General features: G+C 45.4%; 1 protein-coding gene across 1 annotated transcript; it reads right to left on the bottom strand.

Annotated features, from left to right (window-relative positions):
• Positions 1 to 231: 231 nt before the first annotated feature.
• Positions 232 to 11,534, bottom strand: LOC104519146 (AP2-associated protein kinase 1; the record flags this gene model as incomplete). The annotated part of the gene is made up of 9 exons (XM_010164256.1): positions 232 to 327; positions 2,134 to 2,250; positions 2,654 to 2,811; positions 3,424 to 3,653; positions 7,259 to 7,528; positions 8,303 to 8,577; positions 8,735 to 8,889; positions 10,351 to 10,430; positions 11,431 to 11,534. Coding segments are annotated over 9 exons (1,485 nt in total), but the record flags the coding sequence as incomplete, so codon positions are not given.
• Between the last annotated feature and the right edge of the window lie 286 nt (positions 11,535 to 11,820).

Here is an 11,820-nt window from a genome sequence, read left to right as displayed (position 1 = left end):
AAGATAACCCCAGGTTCTGCCATGAAAACTAAGGGCTCTTGTGCTCAGCACCACTCCCACCACCAGGCAGATATTCAACAGCAGAAAGCACTACACACTGTTACCACCACTGAGTTCAGCAGAGCTCATCAGCACCCAGCACCACTGACAGGCCCAGGCTTTCAGGTGTGCCTAGAAATAGAACTGGAAGATTAAGAGCACAAAACAAACGACAAACTCAGTTCTGGTTACCTGGTGTGTCAGACAACGGGAGAGGAATGAAAGGATCAGGCACAGTCAGAAGTGGAGGGCTAGTGTCCAAACTCAGAATGTCTTTTGTTTTTTCAGCTGGTAACCAGGAAGAGAAAAGGCAGAGTGAAACAGAGAAGAGAGAAAAGCAGAAAGCATCGAGCAAAATCTCAGCACAGGCACAGCTCAATATTACAGAGTCCAAGCTACAGCCTGACAAGAACAACACATACATGCACCCTCAGAACAAGTTCATGTTGCTAGTGACAAGAAAAAAAAACAAAACAGCTGTTACCACATAGCTCTCCAACACAATTAACCCACAGATCTCAAAACATTCCTTGAAAGGGAAGTACTATTATCTCGCTTTACAGCGGCACAAAAGGTGAAATCCCTTAACAAAGGACACAGAGCAGGCCAGCCCCCATGCTCGGCCTCTTTGAAAGAAAAGATACAGCATTTTGCATCAGACAGGCTCATATCTACGAGGAAAGAAAAAGAAAAGGGCTAGAAGTGCCTAGCCCGGTGCCAACTCCAAGAAAATTTCCAAGACATTTTCCTATGCCAAACCACAGGACAGAGGAGTGAAGGAGAACATTTTAAAGACAACTACTAGAACTGAACATGCTACAACATCCAGAAAGTTCTGAACATGCAGATGCTTCTCAGGCTTTGCAGAAGGTATGTTACAGCTGACCCTGGAGCTGCTGCTACTCAACATCACTCTGCAAAGGCTGATGGAACATCATAAATTGTTCAACAGGGCACTGAACAGCCGGACAAACTCAGAAAGCAACCCGCTAGAGCACTCCTGCGTCATGGACTTCAACTCCTTAATTCTCAGGTAAGAGCCAACAATACCAAGCTTAGTTATAAGCTCCTCTAAATCTCTGTTTATAAATAGAAATAAGCGTAAATGGATTTGTCACTTCTTGCCCCACAAAGGATTCTTCAGTCTCTTCCCAGGATTCCTCTCATCAAGGGTTGGTGTGCTTCCATGGGGAAGCATCAAACAGTTGCATTTGTCACTCACTGGTAACAAGTTGCACAAGATGGCACAAGACAGGGGAGAGGATCACTTGGCATTTTGGGGTCCTGGAAGCACTTCTCCAATATTGTGCTTGGCAGGACTTTCCTGCATTTAGTGAGAACTGATGATAAACAACTAGAAACAAGTAGCAGCACTCACCAAGGGGTTTTTTTGGCACAGGAGGGTCTGCTCATGGCAAAACCTTGGTATCCAAGTACTAAAGGAGGCACCAGACAAGGTCACACACGCAGAGTTCTCTGCAGAAAATCTCTTCAGACCAGCCAGGGACTCCTGTCCTCTGTACCCAGACAGCACAGCCAGTGCAAAACTTCTTGCCTTCACCATTTAACATGTCAATTATGAGACTAACTGTGCTCCCCGCTGAGGATTTTCCCTGCTCGCTCCTGTCTCTGCTGTTCTCATTCTGCAGCAGACATTATTATCCTCCCTTTCTTCGCACAGCTTAACAATGGCAGGCAAGGAATATCCTCCACTGTGTCTGACCCACATCTCTGAATCCAATTCCCTTATTGCACACACCATATTTTACTTCCAATTATGAGCTGCATAGAACTTCAACGTGTTAAGAAGCTTTCTTGCAAACTTAAGGCTTAGGTTTTTTTTCCTCACAAAAAGCCTCACCTCTGTCTACAGGCAGTGCCTCCTGTCTCTGCTACCCAACTGTGACAAGTACACATGCCATTCCCACCTTCCCTTCTTCACTGAAGGCTGACCCCATCCTACAGTTCTCAGTGCCAAGGCCCAGCTCAATTTTTATCAGTTTTACCTTCCTTTCAAAGAGGCTATGACAGAGTTGCCATTTTTCTACAGTGCTGTCCAGGGCATTGCCCTGTAGGACATATTCACAAACTCACCTGATCCAGCAGAGAAGGAAGAGCCACCAAATGCATCTGCCTGGGTTGCAGATGAAGCAGGCTGGAAACCTAGAATCAAGTTCTCTGTGGAACTGCCCATCTTTTCTGGAGCTTTCCCTGAAATGCCAGACACAGATTTAGGGGCAAAATTTCCATTCTGAAGGTAGGTTGCTTACCTAGATTTTTTTAGGATGCTATTTCAGTACGTGACTTAAGCCCCTTCCTGCAAATCATAACTTACAGATGAAGCAGAGTTTAAACTGTAACTTCTACAACCAACTGATCAAGGCTACTTTAAAAGCTGTTAGTATCTCTCCCTTTGAGGAAAATGCTCATTTAATCGCAATTGCTCAGCAAAGAGGGCACAAACAGAGAAGGGATATTGGAAGGATTTAGCTCATACAGGCACAGAGGATCGTAATATGGAAGCACCCAGCAGCATCTGACCAAAAGCATCATCATTCCACGCCATCTTGTGTTTTGAGAGCAGGCTGGTATTAAACAATCTCCATGAACCTACCGTCACCTAGTTTAGCAAAGTCCTTGTTCAGCAGCTCCTCAGCTGTGAGTTTGGAGAAGTTATCATCATCAAATGGATTCCACGTGGAGACATCGGGTGGGTTATAGACATTCTGCTGTGAGGTCCTTGGGGAACCCGAGGGTGTGGTGGAAGCAGATCTGGATGTGATCATCCCAATCAAACAACAGTCATTAATAACCCATCTGAAATCCTGTGGCCAGCACTATGAGCTGGTCCAAGCTACTTAAAACACTCAGCATAAGTTATTGTACTTGCATACCCAGAAAGCTGGGACCCGTTAGCCTTATCTGCTCATAATCTGGTTGAGCATCCTGGTGTCAGGGATTAAAACAAGCATCGTAAGCACCATATTTGAAACAATTTTCTGCAATGCCCACGTGGAGGCTTCCTGCCTGTAGACACTGTAAAAGTGAGTTAGCAAGTACTCCTAGGGAAGCGCTGATGCTAAGCGGCAAGTGTGGAGTAGCACCAAGGCTACTGGTGGAACAGCTGAAATGACACTAGCTTCTGTAACCCAGAGGAAGGCCCTGTTCGCTTGGCTTTTGGGGAGCATGGAGGAATTCTGCCCTTCAAGATTTTCAGCAACTTTCTGCCAAGCCCTAAGCTGTGGCCTTGGGAAGGGAAAGACTCATTCAGACCACAGAGTGTGCTGCCTACCTTCCTCTCAGAGTTTTGCCTAGGAAATCTCTGAAGAGCCTCATCTACCCCCTCCCTCCATACCCGTTGACGCCAAGTGAGCAGCCACCTACTTAGACTTGTTGAGACTGGCTTCAGCAGCAGCTGCCTGGAGGAGCTGGGTAGATTTGCTGGCTGGGACCCCAAAAACAGCACTGTGGGTCACGTCACTCAGAATCCTCCTGTGTCCTGCACGCTGTGTCTTGGGGGAGGACGGAGGGGTGAGAGAGCCCAGCTTCTGCCCTTGCACTGCTGTGGGGGGTGTAGTTTGAGGTTTTTGCTGTTGCCTCATCTGTGGCTGCACCTAAGAGAGAAAATAAAATGGTATGTCCTCGTTTGTGAATGAATGATAGACGTGATGAAAAAATGACTATATGCTGGAGGATCTGACCTTCAAGTCATGGACTGGGGATCATCTGGAGGGAAAAAAAACCGAGGGAATTTGCTGATTTATAGTACCTCACGATTAGTACAAATCCATAAGCAGAGACTTTCTCCCCTTTCTGTGTTGCAGCTCTGGAGGCAAAGCCAGCTGGTCTCAGAAACTTATTGTTATTAAAAGCCAGCTGGTCTCAGAAACTTGCTCACAGGTAGAGGCCGAGATCCAGGGCAGAGGTAAAAACAGAAATCAGATCATGTTGTGCAGGAATCTTGTCATACAGACACATGGAGTGCGGGTGGGGCGAAGAGCAGCACTTTTTCCAGTAGATAACGTGTGACTGGGGTCAAATCCCTAAAGGAGTACAGGTCTGCAGAAATCTTGTGCAAGAAGCTTTTTTCTCTTGGGGGAAAAAGAAAAGCACAAGGACCACAGGAGCAACATTTGTCATTAGAATCTGGAGGAGAAAAACAGGCACGTTTAGGTGTAAGCCAAGATAGCCCAGCTACAAACCCTTTGGAAACTTCAAGGAGTTTCCTCAAACTGATATTTTTCCATTACCTCAGTCTTGTGTTAAACTCACAAACCCATAATTACTTGAAATACTGTTTTGTAGTGATAAACAACAGCATCACTTACGATTATGTGATTTCTCAAAAATCTGTTAGTGAGATATCATGATTGGATTTAAAGTAGGAAGATCAGGATGCAAAAGGCTGAAAGCTGTGCATGTCACCTCCACTGCCTGGGCACTAGCTCCCTGATCCCCACCCTGTATCATCCCAGGCCATTTCTGACCAACGAAGACAGATGAAAGACTTAGAAAGACCTAAGAGGACAATAAGAAAAGAGCTACATCCCCAGTGTGCTGCTTAACTACAGTGGTGCACAGTAAACAAGTGGTTAGTTGCCTTGCTCTTCATCTGGCATTTTCAGGCCATCTAATTCACTGCAGCTGAGAAGCAAACTGACCTGACTGCTTCTGATGCACCCACCTTACATCTCACTATATAGGTCACTGCAGAACAGTACATTTGGTGCTGAGAAATAAAAGGGGAGTACCGAAATCTCCACAGAAATGAATGCAGAGCTGAAGTCTTGCAACGTGAAAAGGTTCTGATGGGTCCTGGCTTGATAACTTCTGCTCAGAGACTGTGCTCTGCAGAGACCACATCTCACTATCATTTTTTAAATAAGCCAGACACTGGTTTTCCTCTCCTGACTGCTGCAGGAGTGAAAAAGTGTCCAGATGCATCCACTCTTATCAGCCTTTCAGGGGGATAAGGCTAATTTTCAATCCAGCTGATTTAATAAAATTAAGACTGTTTTTGTGCTACTGAATCACAGCAAAGCTCTTCAGAGATGCACTTCAATACTATGTTTCAGGCATTTCTCCTGAACAGGGAGAAGAGGGTAATGATGGGCCTCATCCAAAACCTGTCTCGATGTACTGAAAAATCTCCCACTAATTTCAATAAACTGACTCGCCCCAGGTCATTCAGCAAAATGGTAACAAGACCAGGAACACAACAGCTCCAAGCTCATCACCTATGCTAACAGCCAGCTTAGTGCTGAAAAATAATATAAAACCAAAGGGGGTGAAAATGACAGAGCCTTGAGATGCATCAGAGAGTAAAGCAAACAATGCTTCCCCAGCATCACCCAGGTCACTGGCTTATGGATTTTATTAGTTAAATTAATTCCTGATGTCACTTCAAAGGAAGCACGCTCAAGAGATGAATTAGGTCCTGAATGACCAACAACTTATGAGTGAGCAAGCACAAACTGACCCTTAGCTGGACTCAAACATTGTGTGCCTGAAGTGGTTTGTTATCAGATACTATTTGCTTTGCACACATGCAACCTTGTACAGTAAAATAATGGGCAGCTTCCTCTTGCCTGCTGACTTGCATGCTTTCTTTCCAACACACAACTTGAGTAAGGGATATCCCTTTGCGCTTCCAAAACCAAGCAAGAGTGGATGGGATTGTGTTGGCACTTTAAGAGCCCAAGCTGCAAGCGGCTTCGGCCTTGGGCAATTAAGCCCTGATTTTGAGTGAGAAAATACAAGAGAACGTGATTCATGAGAAAGTACATGATTCGCAAGAAAAACACGATAAGAAAACTTCTTATTTTAACTATCCAGAAGTAAAAAGAATGCCTCATGAGCAGGTGGATTTATCCAATCAAGTATTGTAACCAGGCGTGTGAACAGTAGCTTTTAGCCAATGCAGAGTTGTGTGTGTGTGTGTGTGTGTGTGTGTGTGTGTTAGCAGCTTAAGAGTATATAAGTGATCATGTAACCAATACTAAAGGTCTCCAGTAGAATTCACATTGAATCGTGTGTGGAGTCCATGAATATCCCTCTCGGCAGGATTGCACAGGAATGAAAGTAAAAGACACAGCTTCCTCCCATATATACTGCAGAGACACTCTGGCAACGGGGATCCTGCCCTCTGGCACAGCTCCTCTGCCTTTAACACTGCGGACAGTTGGCTATTTCCCTGTTGCAGCCATCCAGCCAGATTTTCCATTAAGTAAAGAGCATTTATTTTGGACGCACGTTCAGATGATTAGTAAAGTGGATGATTTTTTTGGTTTTGTTTTTGTTACAGCACTTTGAAGTCTCCTTTCCATAACATTAACAAAAAAAAAGTTATGCCAATGCCAGAAACAACTGGGAAGGCTGCTTGCACCTTCCTCTGCATCAGAGCCCTGAATAAGAGACTTAAGTTTTCCAAACAAGCAGCAACCGAAAGCAGTCCTGTTGCCTAGTACCCATTCTGATGCATTAAGTGCAAATACTTTTTAAAATAGTTTATTGCCTATCTTCTAAGGTAATATGACATAGGAGAGATAGAGAGAATCACAGAATCATAATGGTTGGACAAGTCCTTTAAGATCACCGAGTCCAACCATAAACCCAACGCTACCAATTCCACCACTAAACCATGTCCCTGAGCACCTCATCTACCTGTCTTTTAAATCTCTCCAGGGAAGGTGACTCCACCACCTCCCTGGGCAGCCTGTTCCAACACTTGACTACCCTTTCTGGAAGAAGTTTTTCCTCAGATCCAATCTAAACCTGCCCTAGCACAACCTGAGGCCACTTCCTCTTGTTCTATTGCTTGTTACCTGGGAGACCGACACCCACCACTCTATACACTCCTTTTGGGTAGTTGCAGAGAGCAAGGAGGTCTCCATTAAGCAGCTATTTACACCTTCTCATCTGCTTTCTACTCATCTTCTTTCTACAGACCCAGAGCACAACTCCAGAGTCCAGCATCCCATTGGAAAGAGCAGTTCAAACAACTGCACGTGTCTCTGAGACAGCAAGGTTAGTGCTGACATCTGGGACTCGGTAATAAGGCACCAGGGGCCAGCAGGCCCTAGAGCACCCATTACCTGGCTCTGCAGGTCTGGAAAGCCAGCTGTCCTGCCAGGATGTTCCTGGCATAAAGGATCTGACAAGGGAGCACATGCCCGGATTCCAAATCCCACCTCTCCATTCCTTCCCATAAGGCTCTTACCCCTTGCTCCTGTGGCTGCTGCGCTGGCTGGGACGCACTTTGCTGGGCCTGGGACTGCGGCGGCGCTGGGCCTTGTTGCTTTTGTTGAACTGCTGCTGCTGCTGCTGTCTTCTGCTGCATTGCTGCCTGCTGGGCCATCATCTGCTGCTGCTGCTGCTGTTGCTGCTGCTGGTAGTAGTTCTGCATCAGCTGCTGCTGTGCTGGCGCTCCTTGCTGCATCACTGGGAACTGGGAAACAACCAGTTGTTGAGCCACTTGTGCAGCTGGGAACTGGGGTACCACCACAAGAACTCAGGGCCAGCCATGGGAACGGTTACAGCCACTGCAAGTGGCAAAGCAGTAACAGGCTGCCATGGCTTGGAGACCATCTGCAAAGGAGCTGTGGGAAATGGCCTTCTGGTCTAACATGAGATCCTGCCCGTACAGGGCTCCCACAGCACAGACTGTCCTGTGGTCCCAAACTCCTTTCTCCATTTTTATCAGTTCTAAACCTTTCCTCGGCATAGGATGATTCACTGGCCCTTTGCTTCTGCTGTTAGATATGCTTCAGCAGAGATCTGTGCTGCTATAAACACCTCAGTTAAGCACACAAGGCTGTCATCTAGACACATCCCGTCTAACACATTATGTGTTCACAGGCGTTCTTATCACCACAGTCTACCACAAAACCAGATCTGAATCTGACCATTAAGAAGGCATGCCAGACTTCTTGTACCACAAAGAGAGCAGAAGACAAATTGTACCCTTCTGCTCATCAGCTGAATACTGACCTCAAGACCCTGAGACACTCAGAGCTGTAAAATCTTAACCAGCACTGCTTATTTTATGTTTGCACGTGACTATCAAGGCTTTTCACATTGGCAGTTAAAAATGCCATCCCTGCACAGCAAAAAATCTTGCTAGAGAACTGAAGGTATATTGGAAAATGTCTAAAAACTGCACCTATCCCCCCAAAAAACAGCAGACTTGCCCTAAATTTAAGGATACGGCTTTGCAGGCCTCTAGCACAGGAAGCATGCAACAAACACAGCCATGCACACCTACCTGCTGAGCTTGCATCATCTGCTGCTGCTGGTAATATGCAGCCTGTTGCTGTTGCTGCTGCTGTTGCAGAAGCTGCTGCTTCAAGAAAAGCTGCTGTTGATGCTGAGGTGTGGCTTGTGGCTGAGTAGAAGGGATCTGGGGCTGCACCTGCGAGGTTTGCTGCGGAGCTGGTGCCTGCTTGGCTTGGGGCTGTGCTGGAGTCTGCTGAGGTGCTGCTTTTTGCTGGGGGACACTTGCAGGGAGCGAAGGCTGACCACTGCCCAGGGCAGGAGGGGCTGCAACTGGTAGGGAAAAAGAAAAAAAACAAAACCAAAAAAACCCCCACAAAACAAAACAAAAACAGCACAAAAGATCCATTAGATCAAGATGCACCACTGTCCGGTGGTACACAGTGCCCGGCAGGAAGGCACCGCACAAAGAACATTGTTTCACCTTGGGGCTGAATGGCTGCTTGAGCCGTCGGTCTCTTCCTAGGCGTCAGGGCTGGCTGAATGGGTAAAATTCCAGGGTTGGGTTGTGTCTGTCCTGCTTTAGGTCGCTGGCGGGGTGCTATGGAAGTTTCTGTTGTAGGGATGGGATCTGTCAACCTACAAATTAAGGTAAGGAATAAAAGGAAGAGCAGTAAGAGCACAGTCTTTGTTAGCCTGGTAGTTGGTGCACGCAATGCACATCATGGGTCTAAACTCATCCATACTTCAGCAGTATGTGACCAATAAAGATGAAACACTCGTGGGCATCCAGGCACACGCATCAACCCGTTCCAGAAAACTGCAAGCACCGTAAAACTTAATGGATGCATTCACAACAATTAATCCAACACTGTTATTTTAACTTTTTTGCCAATTGGGGCATCTTCTCCTGCTGGACAGCTGGAACTTGTCATAATCACTCAACTCATTCAAATATTTGCTATAACATATTGTTTAAATCCACTTATGAATTCTGGATGAGCAGATGAAGGACATAACAAATTAGCTTAAGAGCAGCTGATACCTTTGGGCAGAATTGTCTAAAGTGCCATCTTTACCAGTACCTTAACTTTAGTACATCAACCCCAGAATCGGGTCATTTGACCTCTTCTGATCTCTGCTCAGTATCTGCTGAGCTCCAAAAAACGCACAGAGCCAAAAAGCCAGACACCATCTTGCCTTTCTGTGGATACATTTGCTTATTAGATATCAAGTTGTTCTACTAATGTGAGAGTAACTGCACTCAATTATAAAAACAAACAAAGCAGACTCTTGGGACTGACAGACAGGAGGAGAGATGTCCTATTTCAGAGTCTGAAGGAAACTGCTGGTTTTGAAGTGCCCATTGCTGTACTGCTCACTTTACAGTAAATTAAGGTGCAAGTTTTGTCCAGTAGAATTTACAAGTCCCCATTACAGTACCACAAGCAGAGCAAGCAGCAGCAGGAGAGGAGAAAAACCACAGCAATACACAGTGATTTCCCCACTACTTGGGTTCTTTAGATGGAGACTGCTTGGGCTTTTATGTTCCCCCCTCAAGAAGAAATTACAGGACTCTTGCAGAAATCACAGCAACTGCATACAGTAATTACTGGGTCAGGTTATCATCTGCCAAGGGTCAAACAAACAGCAATAGTCCCCAGTGCGGTTTCTCAGTTCTTTGGGCCGATTCCAGGCCCACTGCAGTCTTTCTCCTGACTTTGCTCTCAGGTACTCTGGGTACTGCCTCCGGAGGGATGACACAGTTGATTCATCTAAGTGCATGAACTTCGAGTGCTGCTGTCAAGCAATGTCTTCAGAAGAAAAAGCCTAGCTGTTGAGTCATGCTGAGTATCGCCCAAGCCCCACCCCACTCCCCCACACAGAAAAATTTCCCCTAATATATGCATTTTTTGCTTTTCAGATCAATGGTTATTTATGTTGTTGAAGCAGAAGCCTCGAGATTGCAGTGTTTGTCTCCACACGTAGATGAAAGCCTAAAAGGAAGCAGCTCAATATACCAAGCATCTCTTAATAAACAGCAGAAGGACAACACACAATACAGAGAGAGAGGGCTGAGCATAATGCAGATGTGGTTACCTGGCCTTTGGTTGACTCTTCTTTGCAGCAGCTTCACTTGCTTTAACTGGGTCTGGGAGTTTAGCGGGGATTGGAGAGTTCTGCGGATCCCAAAAATACCAACGTTTTTATTTTGAGGGCAGAAAACAGAGTCAGAAATAATTTGCAAAAGCATTGCAATGAAACAGGGAGATTGGGGAATCACCAAAGCTATTACACCTCATGCTGGTCACAGGACAAACCACTTAATGTTAGTCATGAGGAGACAGTTGTTTGAGAGAGTCTTTACAAGGAAAAATATGATTCAGCTTTTTCACCATTTGCTACACGTGGAATCTGAACACAAAGCTTCACAGCACAACCTGGCTATTTTTAAAAGATTACCTGGGGACAAGAGCAGCAATGCTTATTAATACTGCTATAAAAAAATACAGGCATAATATAGCACCAAAACCATGTCTTATTCATAAAGACCATAAATAACCACCTGAACACAGGGGGAAAAAAATAGGTTTCTTCTTACCTGGAAACAACAAAATAAAAATGTCACAGATGCCCATAACATCATAAGAAAATACTTGTCAACACTATTATTCAGTTGAAGTCTACAAAGATACACTAAGAAGGGGCAGATGGTTGTTTAAGGTCTGATGTAGTCCAAAGGCAAGTTGGCTAGTCCCAGCCAGCCAGCAGACACAAAACTGCTAGGTTTAAAACCACTGCAGCACAAATTACACACGCTATGATGAATGTGCCTGGAAATCAAATCGGTTTCACAAGCATGGCCTAATTTTCCATGTTCCCATGCACAAGATTTCTTGGTTGGCCTTACACTGGTAAGTGGGTGAGGAGGCAGATCAGGGACAACCAGAAATAAACAACATCTGAAACACAATCCTGATTCCTGCCCTCATCCCCCTGAAAAAAAAAAAAACCCAAACAGTTCTGCTAATTAAAAATAACTAACTAACTAAAAGACCATTCTAATCACAGAACCAGGGAACAACCAACAGAATACTGCAAAATGTTCAACATGCAGCAATTTTCATCCCCAGTCTCTTCCAGCAACACCCTACATCATTCTGCTCTTTTGCTACTCACCTGGACGTTCTGGACTGGGCATTCCTTCTTTGCCAATTTGAACGCAAAGTAGGAGACCTGATAAATATCAGGTCTCTTATCAGGGTCTGGCTCAAGCATATACCCTTTAAAAGACAGAGATGCTGGTATCAGAGCAATAGAACAGATTTGTGTGAGCTATTTGTTGCAGTGTATCAGACTAGATGCAAGAAAGAAATTTTTTACACTGAGGGTGGTGAGACACTGGCCCAGGTTGCCCAGAGAGGTGGTAGAAGCCCCATCCCTGGAAATATTCATGGTCAGGTCAGGACAAGGCTCTGAGCAACCTGATCTGGTTGAACAATGTCCCTGCTCACTGCAGTGGGCTTGGATTAGATGACCTTTAGTGGTCCCTTCCAACCCAAACCAGTC

Source organism: Antrostomus carolinensis, unplaced genomic scaffold (genome assembly GCF_000700745.2).
Source record: "Antrostomus carolinensis isolate BGI_N321 unplaced genomic scaffold, ASM70074v2 scaffold42503, whole genome shotgun sequence".
NCBI lineage: Eukaryota > Metazoa > Chordata > Aves > Caprimulgiformes > Caprimulgidae > Antrostomus > Antrostomus carolinensis.
The sequence above is the reverse complement of the archived record's forward strand: the minus strand, read 5'-3'. Positions and strand labels throughout refer to the sequence as shown.